This window comes from Peromyscus eremicus, chromosome 9, assembly GCF_949786415.1.
Source record: "Peromyscus eremicus chromosome 9, PerEre_H2_v1, whole genome shotgun sequence".
In the NCBI taxonomy this organism is placed as follows: domain Eukaryota; kingdom Metazoa; phylum Chordata; class Mammalia; order Rodentia; family Cricetidae; genus Peromyscus; species Peromyscus eremicus.
The window spans coordinates 80,591,993-80,617,354 of record NC_081425.1 but is presented as its reverse complement, the minus strand read 5'-3'; the positions used below and the strand labels follow the sequence as shown (position 1 = coordinate 80,617,354).

At 42.3% G+C, this 25,362-nt stretch overlaps 1 protein-coding gene across 4 annotated transcripts in view; it reads left to right on the top strand.

Moving 5' to 3' along the window:
• Kcnma1 (potassium calcium-activated channel subfamily M alpha 1) overlaps positions 1 to 25,362 on the top strand; it is a 715,240-nt gene that overhangs the window by 533,835 nt on the left and 156,043 nt on the right. For all 4 annotated transcript variants that reach the window (XM_059273863.1, XM_059273862.1, XM_059273861.1 and 1 more), the window contains exon 15: positions 17,789 to 17,898. In XM_059273863.1, the coding sequence (XP_059129846.1) occupies positions 17,789 to 17,898 (110 nt within the window). The remainder of the gene's footprint in view (positions 1 to 17,788; positions 17,899 to 25,362) is intronic.

Sequence of the window (25,362 nt, the reverse complement as noted above, 5' to 3'; positions counted from 1 at the left end):
TTTAAATCTTTATTCTATCAAAACCATCAAGTGAATATTTTAGTGATAGTAGTTTTCAATTCTGGATTTTTCATTTGATTCTTCCTTAACATTTATTTATTTGATTGTTTATTCAATCATTCATTTGTGTGTGTGTGTGTGTGTGTGTGTGTGTGTGTGTGTGTGTGTGTAAGTATGTACACAAAGGCCAGATGTGGCAATAAGTGTCCTTCTCTGTCACTCTGTACCTATTTTGTTTGAGACACAGTCTCTCCTTGAACCTGGAGCTCACGTTTCTGTATAGGCTGGAATGTAGCCTATACAAAAGCCCCCATGCCGCCGGGCGGTGGTGGTGGCTCACGCCTTTAATCCCAACACTCGGGAGGCAGAGCCAGGCGGATCTCTGTGAGTTCGAGGCCAGCCTGGACTACCAAGTGAGTTCCAGGAAAAGGCACAAAGCTACACAGAGAAACCCTGTCTCGAAAAACCAAAAAAAACAAACAAACAAACAAACAAAAAAAAAACAAAAGCCCCCATGCTCCTCCTGTCTCTGCCCCTTAAGATCTTACATGGGACATCCAGCTTGTTACATGGTGCCAGGATTTGAACTCTAGTTCTTATAAGCCATCTCTCCATCCAGCCCCGATTCTTGTCTTCCTTTACTATGGGTTTTTGTCTTTATGTTTTATTTTATTTTACAAATGTGATCTCCTTTAGAGCATTTCTATGAGTACTGCATTGCATTGTCAGCTCATTCCAGTATCTTTTGTCATGGAAATACTGATGTCTGCCAATTGTCTTCCCATGAAAGCTGAAATTTTTCTTGGTTATTCTTACTCCTTATTGTATCCTAGACATTTTTATTATTTTATCATCAACCTCTGAATCTTGTGAAGTCTTGGTCAGCATCTAATTGAGTTTGATTTAGGCTACAAGTGCTTTGTGAATTCCAGCTTTGTATTTGATTTTAAATCCTTAGCTCTGCTGTTTGGATCTGTCCTGTGTTGGCTTTAGGCTGTTTAGCTCTCAAAGCTGCATCTATAGTGAAAAGTAGGTTCTTCCCAGACACAATATAGGGTAAACCCATGAGTTCAGAAAGTTCTAAGGGGCTGCTTTTCCAAGCTCTTTCTCTCTGATCTCTGCCATGCTTACGGATTCCATGTGTCCTTCCTTCCTTGATGCTATAGCCAGGAAACAGGTGAGATTTTGGATATTCTGCTTTGTATGCTTTCTACATCCATGTCTGCATTTGGGGTTGACTAGTCGAAAGGAAGGACAAGAAGTAACAGTCCTTCATTTTCATTCTCTTGGGACCAAGGTCCTATGGAAGCCTTGGCTACTTCTTTTAACCTTCTTCTGGCTTGTATTGCCACACCGGCTGCTCTTCCCTTTGGATGACCTGGGTTCAAGGCACAAAAATGAGTAGCTGGTAAGAATGGGAAAACAACGTTGACCTCCCCCATTCTCTCTGAGTATGAGTCATTCCCTTTTGTGTTCCCAGAGCCACAACGGAGACTTCTAGAACTTTCTCTGTCCACAGTATGGCGGCTACTTTTGGGTTTCGCATTGCCTTTAAGTCAGTCCAGAGGATGCCGGGGGAACGATGGCAATGCGCTGTTGCTTTGGTGGTATTTGCAAATGCAGTCTGCTTCCTAAGCCTCCTCCCTATCACATATTGCTCAGAGTCTTGAAGTAGAAGCTCAGGTGTTTTGTCTGGGACTTACTGTGGCGTTCAGTGCACGTAGGCTGTGTTTACCACATCTCCCCCAGGACTAGGAACTCACCTGTCTCTTCAGAGACTGGTCTCGCTTTGTCCTGTGCCTGTAAAACAACGAGAATGTTGCCTCTTGTGCATCAACACTACCTATTCTAGCATGTCAGTAATCATTCTCTTTGGGGAGAGCTTGAACTAATCCACCTTTGGCCAGTGGCTGTGAATATCCAAACATGATAAGCTCCTGGACAGGTGACAGCAAGGTATCTCCTGGTAGAACAATGTGGGATGGCTGTTTCAACTGCAAACCCATTCGGCTGACTTAGAGAAATGTTGGGACATCAGTAAAAAAGGTGCTGAGATCAATTTAAGTATCCATCTGCCATCTTGAAAAATGGCATTCCATAAAACCTTTCAACTAGGGATATTTTTTGTAGTTTTTACCATTAACCGCCACAAGTATTTCATGGCAACAAGAGTGATACGGTCCCCTTGGTTGGTGTTTCAAGTTCACAGAGATACTGATGTCCTGTCTTGAGGACAGTAGCCTGTGCACACTAGGGGATGGAAAGTGGATGGAATGAACTGTGAGTTAGAAATACAACTTCTTATTTTTTTTCCATATCCTGTTTATAGACAGGCTATTTCTGTCCACTGAGAAGTAGCATGCCTCTGTGCCCATGGAATCTGCTGTATAAGAGGTCTCACTGTTCACTCTGCATGCTGGTTTCTTTCTCATCACTGTGACCAAATACCCAACAGAAACAAACGACAATTCGGCTTATGGTTTCTGAAGGTTCGGTCCCTATTTGCTTGGTTCTGTGTGTGCAGACAGGACTTACTGGTGGAAGGAACATACTGTGGAGAAGTGTTCACTGTGTGGCTAACAAGGAAGCAGATGGTACAACAGGAAGTAGCTATGGATAACACTCTCCCAAGAGCCCTTCCCCAGTGACATACTTCTTCAGACAGGCCTCGCAGCTCAAAGTCTTAACAACCTCCTCAAAAACATCCTCAACAGCTGGGAACTATGTGTTCACCAAGATGAGAATAGGGTGATATTTCATATTTATACCATCACCAGTCCTTCCACAGCTGTCTGTGCTTGTTCCTAGCTTCCATGTTTATAGCATTTGTCTTTAGGACAGTGAGTCCATCCCTTCCATTTCCTTTTGCTTTCGTTTAAGGGCTTTGCTCTGCTTCCTTGTTTCAGCTAGCATTTCTTTGCCAATGAGAAGGCCAGCTCCATTACAGATAGGTGTTTTCCCTTTTTCTTTCGTAGGTTAGCAAAGGAAAGATCCAGCCAAGGAAGAACACTTGGTATCCCTTTCAGAGTGGGGTTAGGTATCCAGCCTAACTGTGATTAGAAGGGCCCATCTGCAGGTCTCAGAGCATATGTATCTGTTTCTCTGTGCACAGATATGTGCACATCAGTGTGATAGCCAAGTTTACCACCACAGCCCACACCCTTTCTGTTCACTCCTGCTTGTGAAGTGTGGGCCACTTGGCTGGCATGCAGTGGGCAAGGGGAGACGGTGGAAAAGAGGGCCAGCCTAGTTGAGGATGTGTTTTTCTATGAGATTTGGGGTACGCTATTTTGTATCTAATCTTAAATTGTCTTGCAAAATAAAAAGAAAAGCTTAAGGTTGGTGGAAAATTAGCAATGCGTAAAAAGCTCCCAACCCTTGGTCCATAAACCCTGTCCTCCTTAGGAGCAGGTGGCAGGTCTGTTCAGGTTTGTCCTTGTAAATGACACTCCAGACTAGGTTAGCATTGAGTCACGGGTAGAAGATAAAGGGCAAAGCATGATTATCTGATTGTGCTCCAACATGGCATGAAACATCTCTACCTATAATGTTCACAGTCTTATGTCACTGACATTTTTATAGATGACTGATCTTGGGTGAGGTCCCTTAAGCCCTCTGTGGGAAGATACGGGGTTGGCAGAATTTTCTGACTGAGTTCATTTGCTCAGCCAGCAGCTTGGCTCATCAGCCTAAACAGCACCAATCCCCCAAACCCTTTAACCTTTCTGCTAGTCGCCCACCTCCTCAAGGATTCCTGATTTTACCTGTGTACTCATAGATGAAAACAAGACATAGCTCTTTCCTTTCTCTAAGCCTCTGAACCAGTGGCGATTTGCTGAGTGTTCTCTCCCCCCCCCCTCGTGTTAATGAGAACCCATCCAGCAGGTGCCGCCACTGGCAGGGAAAACTGCTGTATGTTGGAAGGAGCCACCTGCCGAGGACTCAGGGAGGGGTGCGATCTCCCAGGCCCCGTCCTTGAAATACATTATCCACTTGAACTTGCTCATGGGTCCAGTGAGCCTTGGGGGAGAAGTGAACCCTCCTTGCCAGAGAGGACCATCCCAATTTCTCCTCTTCATCTTGAATTGGAATGCCAGCTGCATAATGGGGGCCAGCCTGGTAGTTTCCTGAGCACACCAAATGGTAACATATGCTAAAACCTCCCTAGAAATGCAGCAAGGAGGAGAAAAATATACTCCCCGGAACTTTCTCAGGAGGCACCCATTCTGTGGTTAGATGGAATACTCCAGTAAGCTAACTGGGGTGTGGGAGGATTGAGTCTTCTTTTTCCAAGAGGCATGTAGCAGTAGATATTGTCTCCCTTGCTTTCTAGGAGGCGCAAGTTGGCTGGCTTGCAAACCTTAGCAGAGCGGAAAATGCAAAAGGAGTCCAGAATTGAATTATTGGATCAGTAAGGCTAAAGTTGCTGGTTTTAATTAATTAATTATGTTTTTTTTTAAAATTCTACCTGGTATTTGGCCTCTTCTCAAAATGCAGCCAAAGATGTATTTAAAAAATACTAGTGTTTGAGGTCCCAGGAGATAGTGATCAGTAAAGTAATGAGGCCTGGATTCTAATCCCTGGAACCAAGTTTAAAAAAAATAGAAATAAACAGAAAAATAGAACCTGGAAAGAAAGCAGTTAAGAACACTGGTTTCTCTTCCAGAGGACCTGGGTTCAATACCCAGACCACACATGGTGACTCACAACTGTATGTATCTCTAATCTTGGGAGTCCAACACCCTCCTCTGGCTTTCCTGGCCACTGTGCACACCCAGACATGCATGCAGGCAAAGAGAGGGCAAATGGGAAGAGAACACATGGTAGCACATCTCTGGGGAAGTGGAGATGCTGGGGCTTAGTGGCCATCTGGTCTAGATGCTTGGTGAGTCCCAGGCCATGGAGAGATCATGTATCAAAAAAAAAAAAAAAAATGTAGATGGCATTTGAGGAACAACACCCAAGGCTATCCACTTGTCTCTACATGCATGCATGTGTACACACACACACACACACACACACACACACACACACACACCACACCACACACACACACACACACACACACACACGCATATGTACCTCCAGACATGCATACACACAAAGTATGTACACACACCCACAGTATTTGGAAAATTGCTAGTTTATTAGCATGCCCATCATGGGTGAAATTTTGCCAGATATCAGTTCAGCATGAGCCCAGGAAGTAAGGATATAAGGACGAAGGGCATTTAATAGGGAGATGAGAGATAAAAGTGGAGCAGAGGGAAAATGTTGAGATTAAGCATCATATCTAAACTCAGACTCATCCCATTTCATTCTGGTCATCAAAGTCTTATTAGCTTCATGCTTCTTTTAGAACTCTAAACTCGTATTGCCTGGTTACTCTTCACATCAGAGGATGCTAACCTAGGCCATCCTGCATCCTATTAACATGTTTTGGGAGACTGTCATCTTTTCCAAGTATCTAACTCCTCTCTCACCACCATGTTTGCTCAGGGCCATTATCAAAGTCTGTAGAGAATAGGAAGCTCTTCTGTAGAGTTCTACTGTGCTTTTCCTTAATCCATAGGACCAATCAATGAGCAGTGATATTCTAGCCCTTTATAGCAGGAGCTCTATAATGGAAAGTCATGGGTCACAGGCCCTACGTCACATTGGCTTACAGTCCTTTGAACAATAGAAACACCTTCATCATCATCATCACCACCACCATCGCCATTGTCACTACTACGCATCCCGCACGATGACAGCTGCCATTTATAGAACATCTACAAAGGGACACTGAATAAACGACACAGTGTGACTATGCCACATGCATTTGCCAGGCCCAATGTTCAGCACTTTGCCTGTATCACCTCATCTGAACTGCCTTCCTAGAGGAGAACACTTATGCTACTGTCATTTTGCAGGTAAGCAAGGTTATGCAGCTTGGCTGAGGGACAGGAGGCTGAGATTTAAAGCCAGGGTTTTCCTAGGCATAGATGCTTCTGTACTTAGTTACTCCAATCAGTGGGCACTCAGAATTGTGGCTACCCTTCTCCCAAAAAGGAAATTGCTAAACCCAGCTAAATACCACAGTAATTTGTATATTGCCCACTTGCACTCTCCACATCAGATGCCTTTGTGTTGAGATTGAAAACTCACTCTGTGAAGCTGCAGAGGCATCATGTTTAGCTTCCTGTGAGAATATTCTCTAACTGGCAAGAGATTGTCCAGATAACAATGAGTACACAATAACCCCGGTGACTCTGTCTTTGATACCTGGCTCACAAATAACCCATTTGGCTTCCCAATCACCCTGATACCTAAAACCAGCACAATTTATGCTTGAGGCTGCAATGGCTCTGTTCAGCCAGAAAGCAAAACTTTACGACCAAACCCTTTGCTCTGAAATGAAATCTAGTCTCTTTGGCTCGACTTTATTAGGCCATATTGTACAGCGATAGGAGACATAAGTATCCGGAATCTGCTGTCACTAAAATGGGACTGGGTTGGCAAGCATCTTCGTCCTCACATTCAACACTGTGTCCTAAAATGGGAAAGTTGAATAGAAATTAGGGATGCAAATCAGGGCCATTTTCTGAAACTTTATTTTTAATTGAATTAAATATAGACATCTATATTGCTGTTCAATCTGTACAGTACATATACAGATGGAGACTGAGCTATTATTGAGGTCATCGGATCAATGGCAAGAGACTAACCAGATGAATCTGGACCCTGGAAATAGTGTTTAAACTAATTACCACAACAACCCAAACACTTGGAGGCCCATCTTGTGCCTGATTATGTACAAGCTTCCCCTGTAACAGCCTCCAATCCTATTTTATGGGCATCATTTTTTTCCTGTCTTTAACTCAAACCCTTCAGGCTGCAGTGGAGTCTCTTTGATCTCTGGTCCACATAATGGAGACTCCTGGTTCCTTGTTCTTCTCTGCCTATGGGAATAATACTTTGCCGTTCAATATGTGGTCTCTATGCATTAGCATCACCTAGCAGCTTACTAGAAATGTAAGTTTATAGAGCCCACATCAGGACTGTGATATTTGTAACTACATTCTCTTAAATCTCTTTGAGCAATACACATGCATATCAGAGTTTGAGAAGTGGTGGACATGATGGGGGCTGTCTCTGAGGATATTTGAAGTAAAACATCAGAAGCCCCCATTGCTAAGAAATTGTTGTTAATAGCAGTAGATTTCCATCAAAGTATCCAAATTACTAAAAGATTTTCAAAGACCTAGGCAACCCACTAAATGTTTATGTCACCTAAAGTAGACTTGCAGGATTAGGGAAATGTCTCATTCAGTAGAGTGCCTTTCACATAGCATGAGGACCTAAGTTTGAATTTCCAGCACTCATATTAAATAAATAAGCATACACATACATACAGTCCGATATGGCCATGAGTACTTGTAATCCAGTGCTGGAGGTGTGGCTAGAAGAATAATTTAGCCTAGCCAAATCGATGAGCACCAGGTTTAGGGAGAGATCTTGACTCAAAAATAAGGTGGAGAGTGACTTAAAAGACAAATGTCAGCAACAACCTCTGAACTCCACATGCATGGCACATGCATGCACACGTGCACATGTGCATGTGCACAAACCCATGTATAAAACTCACAGACACACAGAGATCAGACCATAATTCCAACACCAATTCAAGTGTTTCATTTCTTCTAACTCCCTTGTCTGTCTCCCAGTTTGTTTGTTTTTTAAATGCATGGGGGAACACACTCATTTTTTAACTTAGGAGTAATGATATTGCCAAATAGAGTTTCCTCTGGGCTCAGTCTGTTGCTTTTGAATTATTGCTTGAGTTGACATCAGAATCCGATGAGCAGTGAGTCGTCAAAGAGAAGCTTAGTCCCTTGGGAAAGATGACAAAGGCTGAGGCGAGGAGAGCAGGACTTTTCTCCAAAGGGACCAAGTGGGACAAGTACAAGGAAGGGAGGACAGTTAGAACACTGGTTCTTGAACTTTCTTTCTCTTAAACCCAAGCCTCAAAGTTACTGGATCTTAGAATTTAGAAAACCATAAGCTACTTACTAAAGCAGCCCAAGATGTTGTGTAATGGCAACATTTCCCAGAAAATATTGCTCCTAGTAAGAAGTTTCCTGGGAAGTCTCAAAATGACCCAATTACACATACCTCCTTGTTAGAGCCTAAGACTGCAGAATCTGTCAGCATCAAGAAGCCAAAATTGGTTCATTTCATGCTTCACCACTAAATGATGCGAAGTTATCCATGCTTACGTATGCTTAGAAGTCTGGAAAAATTGTGCCTGCTACTGTCTGTCTCTTTCTCCAGCTTTCTCTCACCCAGATTAACTCGGCACATAGTGATTGAGCACTTCCTAGCTGTAGGCCACCATGCTGCTTCTACTAATAGAAGACAGAGTTGGTGAGACAGCCCTTCCCTCCTGTAAAGAGCCAACTAACAAGGGAGAGCCCTGTGCTCCTATTAGACTCCATTCTTTTCTGGTCACATCTGATGGATCAGACGACCTGAGAGTATCTGATGCCAACTAGTATGCCCTGGGCAACTGCTATGTGCTGGGTACCACTCTAGGTATTGGAGATGGAGTATCTGGTACTCATGACATGCTTGGATATGGTAGGAACCAGGAGTATCTATGAAAGTAGGTGAAGTACATCAAATGGGGGGGGGGCAAGAGAAAAGTCAGGTAGCATGTAACTCAACAAGAAAAATAGAAGCTTGACAATGAAAAATGTCCACAGGGAGATGTAGTTCTGATAGAAGATTGAAGGAAATGTTCACGCCAGGGTGGGAAACTGAGCAAAGAGGTATCTAGCTTAGCATTGTCCATCTCCATGGCCTACTCCTTGAAATAGAGGGTTCTATGGCTTCAAATAACGTTTCTCCCTTTGAGACTTACAGCTCATATTAGTAGTTAAATATACTAATAAACATCATATTAAAATACAAAACTTTTAAAATTTAATTAACAAGTTAGTCTGTTTTGTTAAATCCAGTGCTCCATGATTTTTTATTCATTCAAAAATACCACCAAAGCATTACTATGTACCATGCCCAGTTCTAGGTATTAGAGACTCATATAAAAAAGTTTTCTTCCAAAGAACCAACATTCTAATGGGCTATACCACAAATTTCCCTCACCATTCATCTTGGTTCCAGGTAACACCTCGTAGTCATTTCTGTCCAGGTCACCTTGTCATCTTAGATAAAAAAATTAGTACTCCTTTTGTGAAACTTCAGGGAAGCTGGGAGTAGAAATGAAAGATCCTAAGACAGGAGGGTGTGACATTGTTGACCAATGGAACTTCAAATACAGCCCATGCCGTGAGATACGTGTAGCTCATTTGGCAGGAGAGAAAACATAGAAAAAGAAAGAAGAATCTTTCAACAATTTGATTGGTTGATTTTATGTTAGTCAGATCCAGGGAGTTAAAAATCAGCACTATACTTGGTGTATCTCACCTTCTCATTTCTTCCTGTCCTTCATTTTTCAAACATTCAGGTTTACAAAGATAACACATATTAGAAATCAAAACAAAGTCCTGGTTCCTTCCTGTCAGATGTGTTGAGAATGGCTCCTTGGAAAGTCCTAGGTGCCAGGCTTAACTGTGTGTCTGGGAAAGGTAGTTGGGGGGGGGGGAGCGATGCGTGGCTGCCAATGCCTGGGAACATTCACTTGCTCCTCTAGCCCAATTAGAGTGGTTTCCAGTGCCATTTTAAGGACATTATTATTTAAAGCAGAAATGAAGATGTTATGAACTGTTAGCAAGATTGTAAAACCTTCCTATTTGGCCAGATGGTCAGTAGGCCAATCTTTAAAATGGTTTGACATGTCTTAAACAAAAGCACCTTTTCTATATTAGAGAGAAACCAAGAGAGAAGGGAAATCCGACATACCAGAAGCAGTACCAGCTTCCTGTCTTAGTGATAATAGTGTCTTAAATAATTCCTACATAGCTATTCTTTTGAAAAAGTCCCCTGTCATTATTTACTTTAAACTATCTTTTACCTTCAAACTCTTTGGTACTTCATGCCCCTCCAGAAGTAATCTGTGCTGAGGTATCAAAATAGGGGGGAAATAACATGTATTGAAATGCTTTTGCATGTGATGTGATCTGTTAATTTTTTTCTGAATGCCTCACATGGTTTGATTATATATATGTGTGTGTGTGTATATATATATATATATGTGTGTGTGTGTGTGTGTGTGTGTGTGTGTGTGTGTATGTATATAATGTCTAACAACAGCAACAACAAAAAACTTACTTCATCGTCAGCAGCCCATTTAATCTGGGAATAAAAAATCTGGCCCCAATCCACCTCAAATTAATCTTTAGAGTTGCTTATTTACTCATTCAAGGTCAGAGCAAGCACTTACCTGGCATTCCATCAAATCTCAAATAATATGCTTTAATTTACATCACTCTGAAGCCTTTGGAAAAAAATCTGAGATCAGGCCCTGAAACAGGCCATAAAAATGGAATGCCAAATTGTGATGAAGACCCTGAAATGCAGCATCATTCCCAGAAAGGCTGCTGACCCCATCACGATCCAAGAAGTATGGCACCGATAGGCCATTTGGCCAGAGAGGAAGAATATTCTGGAAAGCCAAATCATTCTGTGCCTCTGCCTTTTTTTCCTCTGGCTTTCTCTTTATCGTCAGTACATCCACCCTACAAAGCTGCTCAGGGAGCCATTCTGTGAGTCGGCACCCTGCGGTTCTCAGCAGACTTCTCCCATTTGGCTTTTTAATTCTGTGAGTTGCTTTAAAGATCTGTAATTGTGCTGAAGCTAAGAAGAGGTGGAGACAAAATATCCACATGTTCTTTTGATCAACACTGGGATATGTTCATGGGCGATGAACACAGAGAGAGGTAGAGGAGAGGAGAATCAGAAACCCCATGATGGGGTCCTGTTAACACCTCAGCATTGTTCCTTTCAGCTGGAATTGAGAGCATGCAGAACTCCATCAAGCATTCCCCAGGGACAGCACTCTGTTGAGGAATGAGTATAAATGGCTGCACTCATTTTCGTAACAACTCCACACACAAGTCAGCCAAGAGCCCATAAATTCTGATTCCATGTTTATTGTTGCAGTAAAATAGTTGACATGTCCTGTGGGTGCTATTTCTTCTTTTGTCAGAGTAAATATGTTTTTAGGGGATCTAAGATAGTGTTGGTCAGTTCATGTCACTGCACTGTTGTAGAATACCACACTGTAAAAGGAAGTGAACAACATACCGTATAATTGGTAAGTGCGAGCATTCATATGTGGCTAACTAGTTTTGGTTCTGTATTTCCATGGTTTAAAATGGCATCTTACTGGGAATACTCAGTGAGAATTCAGATCGACTTTGGAAAACAGTAAGTAGAGACTAGGTACACTAACCTACTGCCCCAGATGGGGTAATATTAGTATGTAGATGTTATGGCTTACCCCATTTTATTGCGGCTATTAACATAATGATCATCAGTTTCTATAATTTTCTATTAGTTCTCTATTTTTGAGGTATATAAAATAGCATCTATTTGAATTAAGGCAGTGTACTTAGTTTCAATTAAAGAAGGATGGGTGTTTGATAACCTCCAGGGTCATTTGTACGGCTCCTGGAGTAGGGATGGATTTTTTTTTTTTTTCTTCAAAATTGTTTGGCTCTAATCGACATAGTTATTCACTGGGAACAGAAATCACCATGGCTGTTATAGACCCCAGCCAGGAGAGTTGAATTGCTCACATTCACCAGGTTGTTAGCATTAGAGAAACACAGTTTCTTTCTAATCAAGTGAAGCACAAAAAAATTAGAGGTGTCATTCCCAACCGATCATTAGTAAGGCATTCCGAACCTGGGATCAGGAAGGAGTGAGTTTGCAGAGAGCCAAGGCGGATGGTTCTGGTTGGAAGGTACATTGATGGTGAGGCTGTCCGCCCATGGGTTGGTGTAAAAACCATTTGTTTAGGAGGTTCAAGTAGACTGGTTGAAAAATTAGATCATGAAAGGTAGATAAATAAAACCATAAGAGGTGTAGACAGGCTAGTCCAGTGGCTCATTCTCTTTTCTCACTGAGGGTTCTGTGTGTGTTTGATTAATAAGGACCTATAGCACATCACCTGCTCATCTTGCTACGAGCTCTTCTGAGACAGCTGGCGTTTGATGTGACAGCCAGAGGATAAATTGCTGCCTCAGGAAATGCTTTCCCTTTGACTGATTGCTGAATGGCTGGAAAATTAATTTTGGCGCTTTTCCTTAAGTCATTTTGGTCCCATTCCTTCACTTTTCTGCTGGGAAACGTGTCTTCACATTACGGTTAAAAATACATTGACGATACAAATGTGGGGGACTAGCATGTACTATTAAAGGAAAGAACTTGTAGGCTGGACAGTTCTACTTCATATAATAGAAACAATGATTTTTTTTTTTTTTTTTTTTTTTGCTCAGAACTCCCCTTCCAGCTAAGCTAAGCTCAACATCAGTAGTTCTTGCTAGCTGCTCACAGTAATGAGTTCACACTTAAGCTCCCGAGTCCGTGATGAAGGGTTAGACTGCTGTCCCTACATTGGGTACTTGTATATCACAATCGTTCTTTGTCCATATACAACATCTCTGGACACCTGTCTTATCACTTAGCAGGAGGCATTTGTGTGGGGTAGTTCAGGGCATGAACTCAAAATCCTGTTTGTGCCACTAATTGGCTTTGTTACTGACTTTATGTAGGTGTGTCTCATATGACAGCAGCTCCCTCTGCTCTCTCCAAATTGTTTTATGCACACACACACACACTCTCTCTCTCTGTTGGTGTTAAACACACGGTTTTAAAATTCAACCTACTTTATATTGCATCTCCTCTCCTGTGGTGGTTCCATTGACAAAGATAGGAGGGATGTGGTTTTTTTTGTCCTTGCTCGTTCACATTCTTGACACTTAGGAAGCTAAACCATGATCGAATGTCATGGTTTAAGTCCTGATACAGGCTAGGGAGAGTGAAGTTGGATTTCCCTGAATTGGGATATGGTACAATGTTTTAGTGTTTGGTAGATAGTCAGGTATCAGCAGAATTGTATGTTACAGAATCCAGCTCAACTTCTCTATTTTAATCAACAGCTTAGGAAGCCGGAAACTCTAAGGGCGGGATTCTGATTACTGGTCCAAAGAACAGATTCTGGGTTTGGGATGTAACAGTTCATAGCGCCCATGCACGGCAGTGTTCCATCTCCAGCACCCAATGCACTGGGTGTGATGATACACTCTTGTAATCCCAGCACTTGGGAGGTAGAGGCAAGAAGGGCAGAAGTTCAAATTCAAGGCCAGCCTTGGTTTCATAGCAAACTCATGAGAGCCTGGGATATCTCAAATGGTAACACATGGGATCTGAGCTTTATTTTTTGGTCCTTGGTGACATGATGTTCTAAACTGCCATCAAGCCTACAATATTACTGTCAAGCCAGAGGAGGCATTCTGGTAAAAGACAAGACTGTATTCCTCTGCCTTCTGTCTGCCCTCAGCTCTTGAGAGTACTCTGTGGTAAACTCTACCTGTCCTCTGCTCGGTGCCTGTGTGTCTCCTCTGAATTCTTTCAAGGCCTGAGGAGTCAAGGACCAGCGTGAGATCCTGGTGACAACAGGGCTGTTTCCCAGCCCTGACTCACTACCTCACGTTCTTTCTTTAGCATGGTTAGCATCCTTGTGTTGAGGCATTGAAGAATAGTAGCATCAATTATAGTTACAAGGGCTTTACATTTTTTTCAATCATGATATAATATACATGACATAAAAACTAACCACTGGGGCCATTTTTTAAGTGTATAGCTCATTGGTATGAAGTACATTTGCATGACTGGGTAACCACCATCATCCATCTTCAGATTTTTTTTTTATCTTCCAAAATTGACACTTTGTACCATGATAACAATGACTGCCTCCAACCTCTACAGTTACCTTTGCAATGTCTGCTCCTAAGGATTTCAGGAATGGACCTCAAGTAACTGAACACCCTCTCCCTCCAAATACTTGTCTTTTGTGATTGTGGTCTTTTTTACTTAGCATAATGTTGTCAGGATTTATCCATACTGCACCATGTGCCAGAATTTCATTTCTTTCTTGAGAAGGCTGAACAATATGCCCCTGAGGGTCTGCACATCCTTCCATGGACACTTGAGTGCCTTCAAACTCTAAGCTATCATAAGTAATGTTCTTCTGATCCCTTCCTATTTTCTCTAGTTATGTATTCAGGAGTGGGATTGCTGGCCATATAGCAAGTATATTTTTATTTCAAGAACTGATCCACTGTTTCCCATAGCGGCTGTACCAGTTTACATCCCTACTAACTACATGTCTTTTGAAAAGAAATTAGTATAATTAAATTAGCATTTTTGTGTGTGTGTAATGCCTTAATTAGAAATCTTGAAAACATTGTAAGCTGTGCGTGTGCACATAGATGTAAAGATGTAAAGGACTAAAAGAGTCGAGATAGTGAATTTTAAACTCCTTACCATTTGTACAGTTGACTTGATGCTACTCGGTCCAGCCTTGTAGATACCATCTGAGAATTACATGTGGATGAGGGATTTTGTCTTGGAGAATGGTTTGAACCTTTTTCCCACTTGTTTGACTTCCAGCCCACAGCCACTTCAGGTTAGCCACAGAAGCAAAGTTTTGGGGAAAGAGATGTGGGAAATCAAAGGAATTCAGATGTATCCAGTAGAATGGTCACTTACACCCTAGCCAGATAACATAGTACTTTTTCCAACACGAGGAAAAATGTGAGTTTAAAATCTGATTTAATCTGCCTCTGGAATATCAGTCCTTCAATATAGAACATATTCAGTAAACATTTACTGAGTGAATTAATTAATATATGACATATATATAAATATATAATTATATATAAATATATAAAATATAATTATAGTTTCACTTAGTTTAACAAAAGCATAAACAATTTTTGTATTCGATAAAGACTCTTTTTCTATTTATTTACCAAATTTATTGATTAACCTACCATAAAATTTGTTCTAAAGTGTTAATTACTTACACTCAGAGGCATGAAAATAATGACCATAATTAAGTGATCACTATTAAAACCATATTAATTGAAGAATAACAGTATCATTAAGGTAAGGTTTATATTGTCAGTATTTTTGACCCTCACCTGTAATATTTAAATTAGAAAAAAGTGCCTGGCCCATAGAGAACTGTACAAGCACAAGCCAGAAAAAATGCCAGCATGAAGATAGGAAGTGGGCATGAAGTCCCATCCCTAGCTGAGGAGCTAGTGACAGTTGATAGCTGTTGGGAGAGGGAGCATCAGTTTTCATCAGGGGTGTGGCTCCTGGTAGGTCAGCCATACACCAGTAGATGAACACACATCCAAGAGTGTATGGGCAACACATTTGGACTTGATGAGTTAAAAGATTAAAAAAAGAAAAGGACACGAAGTTGGGTGGGCAGAAGTGGAGGGGATCTCATAAGACTTGTAGGAGGGAGTTGATTAAGACAAAACTACATTGTATGACGTTTTCAAAGGATTGATAAAGAGTATTAAATAAGTAGTTAAAGTTTTATAATTAACTGTAGTTCCTATGGTATCCTCTTACCATCAAAAAATTATGGTAATTTTGTTACTAAAATATTCTGTATTATGAAATGTTGACTAATGCACACTAAACTTCATTTAGAGTTACTAAATATCCTATCTTATTTGAAGAAAATTATTGAGAACTTAAATTTGGAGAAATTAAGAAGTTCATGCTTAGCTGAACACATTATGGTTGACTTTTTAAAAAAGTTATGCCATTTAGCAACAGAAATGGTTAAGTGACTCCTTTTTGAAGGTCCCCCACTCTGGGGAAGACCAGTTTGTAGATAATCAGCTGATAGCCCATGACACTGGTTAACTAATACCAGACATACAGGAGCAGGCAGGAGCAGCTCCTTCCAAGGAGGTTCACTTACGGCCTGATTGCTCGGGCTGAACATGAAGCAGATGAGCAGCGTGGAAGGAGGGAGCGTTCCATTTACTCCTCAAACTTCCATCTGGATTTTGGCTGCCGGGGCACAACCACATAGTTGAAGCCTCTGCCATTTCCTGGGCTCCCATGTGTCCTTCCAATCTCAGAGTCGAATTTCTCAAATTTCTCTCAGCTAACTGACTGATCAGCCATAGCTAAGACTCCTCATAGCCCAAGAACAGAACAACACATTGTAAAGAGCTATGCTGTGGATGGAACAGCTTCCTGTTGTCTTCCTATAACTTGAACCATCACAGGAAGTGAAGCCTAGGAGGCTGCAGCTCAGAGTCAGCCAAGGAGACCCCTGAGCTTGGGTCCAGACTGCCTTCTTGACTAATTTGCTAGTTTTCAAAGACTCCAGTGAAATCATCTTGCTTGGAGATGGTGGTTGGGAAACCCAGCTAGACCTTATTTAGAAAAACCAAAAATGTACATTTTATTGAAGTTTTGGGCATGACCCCTTTGAAACTATAATTTGCTTATTGTGATATTCTAAGTAGGGCAAAAAAGTCTTTTTTTTTCCAAAGTAGAAATATATGGAGTGTAGTGTGTGTGTGCTTGTATAAAAGTCTTCAGACAATACATTAATCTATTTTAAAAACTAGTATTCTACCACTCAGAGATAATTGCTATGATTATGCTATAAACATTTCTAGAAATTTTCATATGGCCCTATAAATATAAAACCATAGAGAACTTTCAAAAATAAAATCACAGGATGGAGCGGATGGGTGCCTCAGTGATTAAGAGAATTGAGTTCAGTTCCCAGTACCCACATTGGGTGGCTCACTACTGCTTTTCACTGCAGATCTGATGCCTTCTTCTGGCGTCCATTGGCACTCAGGTCCACAGAGTATTCACTCATGCATACACACACACACACACACACACACACACACACACACACGAAAGAACAGAAAATTTTCATCAAGATTCCCCATTGATTTTTTAAATTTCATGTGAGCTGAGCTATTTATAATTTTTCATGAATAAAAAAGGTATGTGTATATGATTATGGTGTAGAAACATGTTTCAAGAGTGGCACAAACCTACAACTCCATGACTTCGTCTTACCTGTTTAAATACTTTACTGTGGATGCTTGAAATGGGAGACTTACATAAAAGAATATATGGTTTCATGAATTTTTAAAACACCTGTAAAATTGCTCTTCAGAAATGTGTGTCAGTTGATAACTTGTCCACCATTATTGTGGATGGGTCCCATGTCCTCACAGCCTTAGAAATAATGAAGGTTCAAAGCAAAGCAAGGGACTAGAGATGTATCTTAGCCAGAGTGTTTGCTACATAGTCATGAAGACCCAAGTTTGGATCCAGGACTCACATAACTCATATTCTGCAAATGCTTGTTAATTCAAGCTCTGTAATAGTAAACACCCTCTTTTGGCATACACACCCACATACGTTCATACTCTCATACAGACACAGAAAGACATGCACACACAGTCACACATAGTCTCTCTCTCTAATACACACACACACACACACACACACACACACACACACACACACACAGTTAAACATTTTTTTAGGAGCAAGGCAGTGCTTTGAAGGAAATCTATTGAACTCAATACCTTTGGAAGTCATTGGAAGCTTAAGGGGCATTCTGTGGGTATGTCCCCAGCTTCTGAGAAGGTTATCCACTGGGAAGGTCATTGATTCACTAGTGCATTTATTTGTCTAACTAAGGCTCTCACTGCAGTTCCCCTCTGTCAGTGTGTGGCTATACTTTAAACCCTCTTCCTGTACACTTTTCTCTTAGATTGAGGAAGACACGTGGCAGAAATACTACTTGGAAGGAGTCTCCAATGAAATGTACACAGAATATCTCTCCAGTGCCTTCGTGGGTCTGTCCTTCCCTACTGTTTGTGAGTAAGTGACTGTTCCCTGGATGCTCTTTGCCTCTCAGGATGTTTACTGGGTCTGTACAGACAGCCTCCTCCCTCTGCCTGTACTGGTTGGGACACTTGATTCTCACTGAGGGGCTCCTTTGGCCTCAGTCCTCCATGTCTGCAGACAGGAAAGCATGTCCTGACAAGGTCCTGCCTGCAGGTGTTACACTGACTCCAGTTTACCCTCTAGGTCCAAAAATCTTAAGAGTGGACCCCTGATTTGTACAAAGTTAAACTTTGGGCAGTTTGCCTGTACGTCTTATGTAACGCCACTATGAGATGGAAGCCTTTGAAAGGTGGTGTGAACTCATGTGGCCCTTGTTTTACTTTGTTTCATTTATTTATTTATTTATTTATTATTTGTTTGTTTATTTATTTATTTATCACTTATTTATTTATTTATTTTATTTATTTATGGTACTAGGGATTGAACCCAGGGCTTCACCTTCAGCCCCTATCTGCTTTTAATAGAGAAAAAAAAAAAAGTCAAATCTTGCCAGTTCCAGGACAAAGGAATTTTAATCTCCCTCCTAATTAAGTCCATGATATATAGACATTCAAAGTGCTTTTGCTATTTACTGAGGAACTATGCTGCCAAGTGCACAGAAGGAGGCCTTGAAAAGGTCCTGCACACAGCTGCCAGCCTCAAATAGCAAGAAGCTGAACTGGTTCCCAGGGTACTTGCAGCAGGCCATGCCCTGTACCCCGTAGAAGATCAGGTATTCTGGTCTCTGGAGTTCCAGGGGTCCACCTTGAGGCATGACAGTACCCCCAGATCTCCCACTTGGACTCTCTAGATTGAAATAAAATCAAACAAGGGTCATGTTCTCCTCAAAAGCACAAACTCTGAAAGTGGTGGACCTCTAAGCCTCACCCATTAGGACTTGACACCTTAACAAAGGTCAATAAATGGTCTCACTGATAAAAACTGGGAAGAAACAGGTGGGTCTAGGCGGAGGGAGAAAGAGCCACTTGCCAGCCAAGCCCACCATCCGGGATTCTAGAGCTGGAAATCTAACAGTACTAAATCAACACTGAGAATCCTGCATAGTAAAGGAAACCCAGGGTCTTTGGGACGCCTCTTTTGTATGCAGAAGGGAGGCATAGAGACTTCTGCCAGGGAGCACAGCAGGTGTTCTCTGCCAGTCCCCAGACCCAAACCCCCAAGCACACCAAAATGGTTTGGTTGTTTACAGAAATTTCTCACCCTGTCTCTAAGTGATAGTTTAAATGCTAAATGGACTGGAAAAGTGAATAGGTAATTGATTCGGAAGGAGTTCTTTTCTGGAAATGGAAGCCCTTATTGTAGCTCCCGTGAGCACCTTTCCCTGAGAGCGATTTTTCTTTCTGCTGTGGGATGAAGTTAACCATTCCGAGATGCTGGGAGGGTATCCTCCTCTGTATCACAGCCTGCTTCTGAGGAGCAGTCTAGAGAAGTCAGAACTTCCAAGTGAACACACAAAGGGCCCTTTAAGAAGGCCCTTGAAGCCTTCTGTGGTCAATACAGGGGTGGTCTGAGCATCAAGGCAGAGTTGGCAGCAGACTGAGGCCCTGTGATGCTAGGGATACTAGATGGGATGTTTGGAAGCTCTTTTCCTTGGCTGTTCCTGATCTAACTTGTGGTGTGCCTGTGAGGTGCACTTCCGAGGAAGTGCTCTGGGACTTCCAGCATCTGCAGCCTTCTCTTCCTCTTCCCCTGGGAAAAACGTCACTTCTTTTAAAGACTACGAATGAGGACTGTTCCCCCAAGAGGCTATAACTGGAATACTCACAGGGTGCACTGGACCCATGTCCTTGGTATTGTTTAATTTGCTGAAGGCTAGTTGCTGGAATTTCTGAAACAAACAAAGCAAAACTTGGATCGCTGGACTCTCTTTAAAATCGGAGTTGGCCACATAGGATCCATGTTTCTGCCCAACACTAACTGGCCCCCACTTGCTTAATGAAGGGGTTGTATATGCATTTTCCTAAACCAGCGTGGAGTGTCACCAACAGTCCAGGTCAACTCTGTCCTCTTCCAGGCATATGAAACTCCAATAGCCTTCTACGCCAACTCAGGAGTCTGGCGTTTAGCAGCTGTGTATCTCAGCTACAGCCTCTAGGGGGAGCAGTTCTCACCCTTGATCTTTAAAGGAACTGAGGGGCAGAGGAAGAGGAGGGTAGAAAAGCCAGGCTTCTTGTCAGGCACAGGACTAGTAAAATATGAATTATTTCCCTTGTTGGATTTTCGTCTTTAGAGCATGTTCTAACGAGGGAAAAGATCTCTTAGACGTACCTCGTTGTCAGTGAATTTAGTATTTGTTCAGTAAAGCTTTTGAATGGAAAAAAAAAAAAAGCAACTTCTGATGTGAGTGAGAATGTTTTCAGCCTGGTGCTATTATTCCTTTAATGCAGCAATTCGGCAGAGGTGGAACTAATCAATAAAGAAAGGACATTTAATGAGATTTAGGAACAACCCAAAACATTGAAGCTCTCTTCAAGCATTTGATTATCTTGAGGCTTAATTATCTGTGTTTTCTACTTTAAATTAAAGAAAAGCCATAACTCAAAGTTACCAGCAGTTTAATGATAACACTCTTCAATTCAGGTTAATTAAAGCGCAGCTGTAATTAGAGTGTGGTGTTGTATATCACCAGGCTGCCGCGTAAGTATTTTCATTACTGTAAGAATTGGCTATTCAATTTCAAGATGACATAAAGGACGCCCAAATATATTTTAAGCCAGTTTGTGGAGACGGAAAAGAATCGGGGAATATTCTGGGTATAATAAAGCACAGATAAATATACAGTTTTTCAGAGTCATTTCTATAATTATGCACCGCACTAAAACACTGTGCAACCCATGATGTTGCAAAGTATGGGAAGAAATAAATTTGTTCTTCCCCTGGGCTGGCAGCATGCCACCCAGCAGGTGGGAACGGTGAGAACCCAGAGTTTTCTCCGAAGTGAGGCAGAGTAGTCCTACGAAAAGAGAAGGTAGCAGATACACGGGCGAAGTTGAAGGTCTTCTTAGAAAAAAACAGAAAGGGCTGGTGCAGTGCAGGAGAGGCGGAGGCCTCCAAAGCTCCCATCATCAAAATGTCAAGCTAAGATTGAGATTCTAGCCATTGCAGCAGCTGCTTGAGTCCACCCTACATGTGACCAGAGCTGGGGCGTTGTTCCCAAGCCGGAAGCTAATTTAGACAAAAACAACAATCATATGTAGCCTTCCCCTGCATTTTCTCCCAGCTACACAAAACAGCAGGGTGATGTTTGTATTGACAAGGCAAGGAGCATCAGAATAATACAAACATCTCATTCTGTGCACAAGAGACCCCTTAGCTTGAAACTTTGAGACTCAGAGGACCTGGGTGTACCTTTCCAAAACAACTTAGAAAACCAATGACAGAACCAGGGTTCCAAGGTTCTAGTCTCCTGTAATTGAGAGCAGCATGGGTAATGATACTTGAAGGCAGGCTCATTAATGCTTTTATGGGGAACTTATAAAATGATGTCCATGCTTTATCTCCAGATGTTAAAATCTGGAATAAGACTTAAAAATACACATTAATGGTTTTTTAGAAAAAAAAAATGAGTGAGTGAGGTGATCCGTATCTGAAATCTGAAGACATGAAACTGCCCCATCCTCCCAGCACACCAACCCGCACTCTAGACTAGTAGCCTCTGTCTCCCGCTTTGAGCTCCATCATTCAGGCAAATGATAGAATTGCAGGTGGGTCATGTCTTGCAAGATTATGTTAAGATCTGGGCCTTTGGGAGCTAGAGAGGTGGCTCAGCAGCTAGGCTGAGAATGTTTGCTGCTCTTGCAGAAGACCAGAGTTCAGTTCTCAGTACCACTCACAACCACCTGTAAATCCAGCTCCAGGGAGTCTCATGCCCTCTCCTTCCTTGGTAGGTACCCACACCCTATGCATGTATACTCACATATACGTAATTTTAAAAAAAGGTCAGAGCTCTTGCATTGACTTTGTTCTCAGCAGCAGCTTGGGATCCGAACACCAGCACCCGCCTGCTTCCTTCCCTTCTTGTTCCCCCTCTTCCCTGGCAAGTGCCTGTAAAGATTCGGATGGCCAGTGTCAAGCCTACAGGAAGGTTAGGGTTCCGAAGCCACCTTTTCCCTTAAAGGATCTTATTCTTGAGCAGTGCATACAACATGATACTGTAGAGTGAAGTCCCAAAGGACTGAGGCCGGGCCCCCAGGCCAGCTGCTTACTGGGTGAAGATTCTTAGTGTCTGTGTACTTTTCCTATGACAGCATCAGATGTCCGGCCTTATGCCAGGTGCACATTATGAGGTTCCTCATCTCTCAGTACCTGTTACTGATCTCTCCTACCTCTGGAGTCTGCAATCCCCTCTACCCCCATTCCCATCAAATGAAAGCAGAAAAAGAGGGAGAGAGGGACAGACACTGTGACAGTTCGTTTCTTTTTTTATTGTTTAATAAAGTCTCCAGTTATTAGTCACAAGTCAGTGGGACAGAAATGTAAATGAATTAGAATATTTTCACCGTTGTGTCAAGCTCTTTGCCTTAGATTTGATTAACTATTGAACATAGAAAGCTACTAAAAAATTCCTTTTAATATCAAGTAAAGAATTTGTTTTCCCTTTAGTGCTGTCTTCCGAGTTTGAAATTGGGCTGAGGGAGCTCATGCTCATACTCAGGAAGCCACACTGCCCTTATGTGCTTGCTGAGTGCATGCAGCTGGAATGTAGGTGTTACGCTTTTGGAGAGTCTTCCTGTGGACCAACGAAGGATTCCTGGAAGAGACGCCTTTTTAGATGAGCTGATCCTGTTAGAAACTTTGGCTCAGAAGAGAGTAAAGGTCAAGTCCGAGGGCATAGAGAAGCTGGATCACACAGTACCATAGGGAGTTTTCTCAACACCCGTGCTCCTTTGGGGTTTCCTAATAAGAACCCTGTAGATGGGGGAAAGAGGCACACCAGCTACGGTTTGCCATGTGATGCTCTGAGGGGCAATAGGGGTGGGAGTTTCATTGTGAGAGCCAGCAAAGGGGAGGATGCCCAGGTAGGTGGGGTGGGAGAAGAAGGTGGGCAGAACAACCTAGAAGAAAGTAGGTTCAGCACTCAGGTTGGCAAGAACACAGAGTTCCAGGTCCCGAGTCTCACAGCGAGCCTATTAGTCAGTCATTCATCACTTGCAAAATATAAAAGCTTAATTGTATGAGGTTTTACAGCTCAGAGGGGATTAGGACCAGAGGTGTATTTAAAATACGACATGTCTCTCTGTCTCTCTGCAGCTGATGGAGCAGTTAAGATTCAGCTTTGATACCGAGCACTTAATGCTTGGGTAACTTGGGGAAATGCAGTGGGAGGTGCGGAAGGGCAGTTCAGCCCCCAAGCCCAGCTGCAAAGTGTGGCTGCTACTGTGCAGACCTCAGGCAATGGAGCCGACTCTGGGGAGGGAGGCTTTCCATTTTCTCACTTATCCACCTGCCTCCGTATGCCTGGAATTCAGAAAACTGGACTTTTCCTGTGTCCTCTTGCAAGGACAGACCTTTCAAAAGAAACCACACAAAGAAAGTTAAGATTGGTACTGTTCAGACAAAGAAGGGCCTCTTGCCCAGTGCCAACTTGGGTTCTCTGATTCTACTGATTGTTTACAAAGGACTTTCCAATCTCAATGTGAAGCAGAAAGAGGTCAGATGAGCTCACTTGTTACATGGTAGCCTGACTTCAGAAAGGCATGTGCCAACAGAACTTATGCAAAAACTTGAGTTGCATCTTAAAAAAAAACAAACATATTTTCCATTGCATGGTGGCGGCACATGCCTTTAATTCCAGCACTCATGAAAAGCAGGTGGATCTCTGAGTTTGAGACCAGCCTGTTCTACAGAACAAGTTCCAGGACAGCCAGGGCCACACAGAGAAACCCTGTCTCAGAAAAACAAAACAAAAAGTTCCTCTCAGAGGTGATGCTATCTAGTCTCTTATGTTGGGAGTTTTGTAAATAGAGCTGGACGTATATGAACACAGATGTGAGTGTAACATTGGTAACTGCTTCTGCTACGGGAACTGACAAGGTAGCAGGCAGTTCTTCCTGTCCTATCAGAATAAACCCCACTGAAACCCCCAAACAAGATTGGAGAGGCTGATGCAGATTCGGAATTCTGGACAGAGACATCAGGCAAAGAATCCGCTTAGAACTGGGGTGGCTGCTAGGATCTCAGCTGGTAGCTGAGTGTGCAGAGAAAGTACACACCCTAGGGTGTGTGTTTCAGGGAAAGCGTGACAATGAGACTTTCCCCAAAGGGCATCTGTTGGCACTTTAGGGAAATACTAACTGCCCACCTTGAAGTTTAAATGTCTTAGTTCTGCGATGGAGGAAAGACACTGTGTGTGTGTTAGGCGTGCATGGATGTGCATGTGTTTGAGAGTAGATGTAGTCTGAAACCCTCCCCATTGACCCTCATCAAATCCATGAAGAAGTGAGGACTAGCACCATCTCCACTCACAGCCCAAATACCTTCGATTTTCTTGGTGCTCAGTCTTACAAGTCTTGCTGTTTAAAAGTATGTATTTGAAGTAGACGTTCTCATCTCCAGAAGCCATCCTTTCCAGTTAAAGTTGAATATGGTTATTTCCCCCTCTAGCCCCTTCATCCTAAAGCCCTTGTTTCCCAGGCCACAGTGTTTGAACCACTTCTACTGTGATTATGGCAGTTATCCTGAAGTCCCTGGGCCTCTGGGTAGCCAGAGGGGAGCTGGTGCTTTGGGGAGGAACTGGCTTTAGAAGGCTTGATAGGTTTCCACAGGTTTAGAAGCTGGTTTTCTGTTGTCTGCCACCTTCCTGATGGCCGAGTCCTTGGCTCGAAGCTCCATCGTTGCATCCACTTTGTAAGCACACTGGAAGGCGCAAAGTCTATGACAAGTTTCCATGCTTAATTCACACGGGCAAGTAAGCCTTCCAGTCAAGGGGACTGATTTAATGGCAGGGACAATTTATTTCTCTCTGGGTAGTTAGAGACAGCTGGACTCTAACTCTTAAGAGCCTTTGTTCAGGAACATCTGGGTTGAAAATGCCGTAGTTAACAGATGATGTTGGCAATAAAAGAAAGGGGGCTTTGTGTAATGGCATTGTCAAATTTGGTAGACCTCTACTTAATAATTATAAGGAAAGCAATCTAACTTGTTATTACAACAGTTTTATTGCAGATTGCTGGTTTAAGACCTTTTTGTGACAAGTGGCATTTTTTTCCTCTCTTGGAGGAAAAAAAAAAAGGTCATTTCTATTCCCCTGTAATTTTTGCAACCAGTGATAACTTCCTACACTGGGCATATTGGGAAATTTCATTTTAGAAATCAAGAATTAAACTCTCAATAACTTGTGGCTGGGTTTATCTTATTTATTACACTGTGAAGGCTTTCTGGCTTTTTTTTTTTTCTTGTCCTTTCCCTAACCCTGATTGTGCTTCGTGATTCTACAGC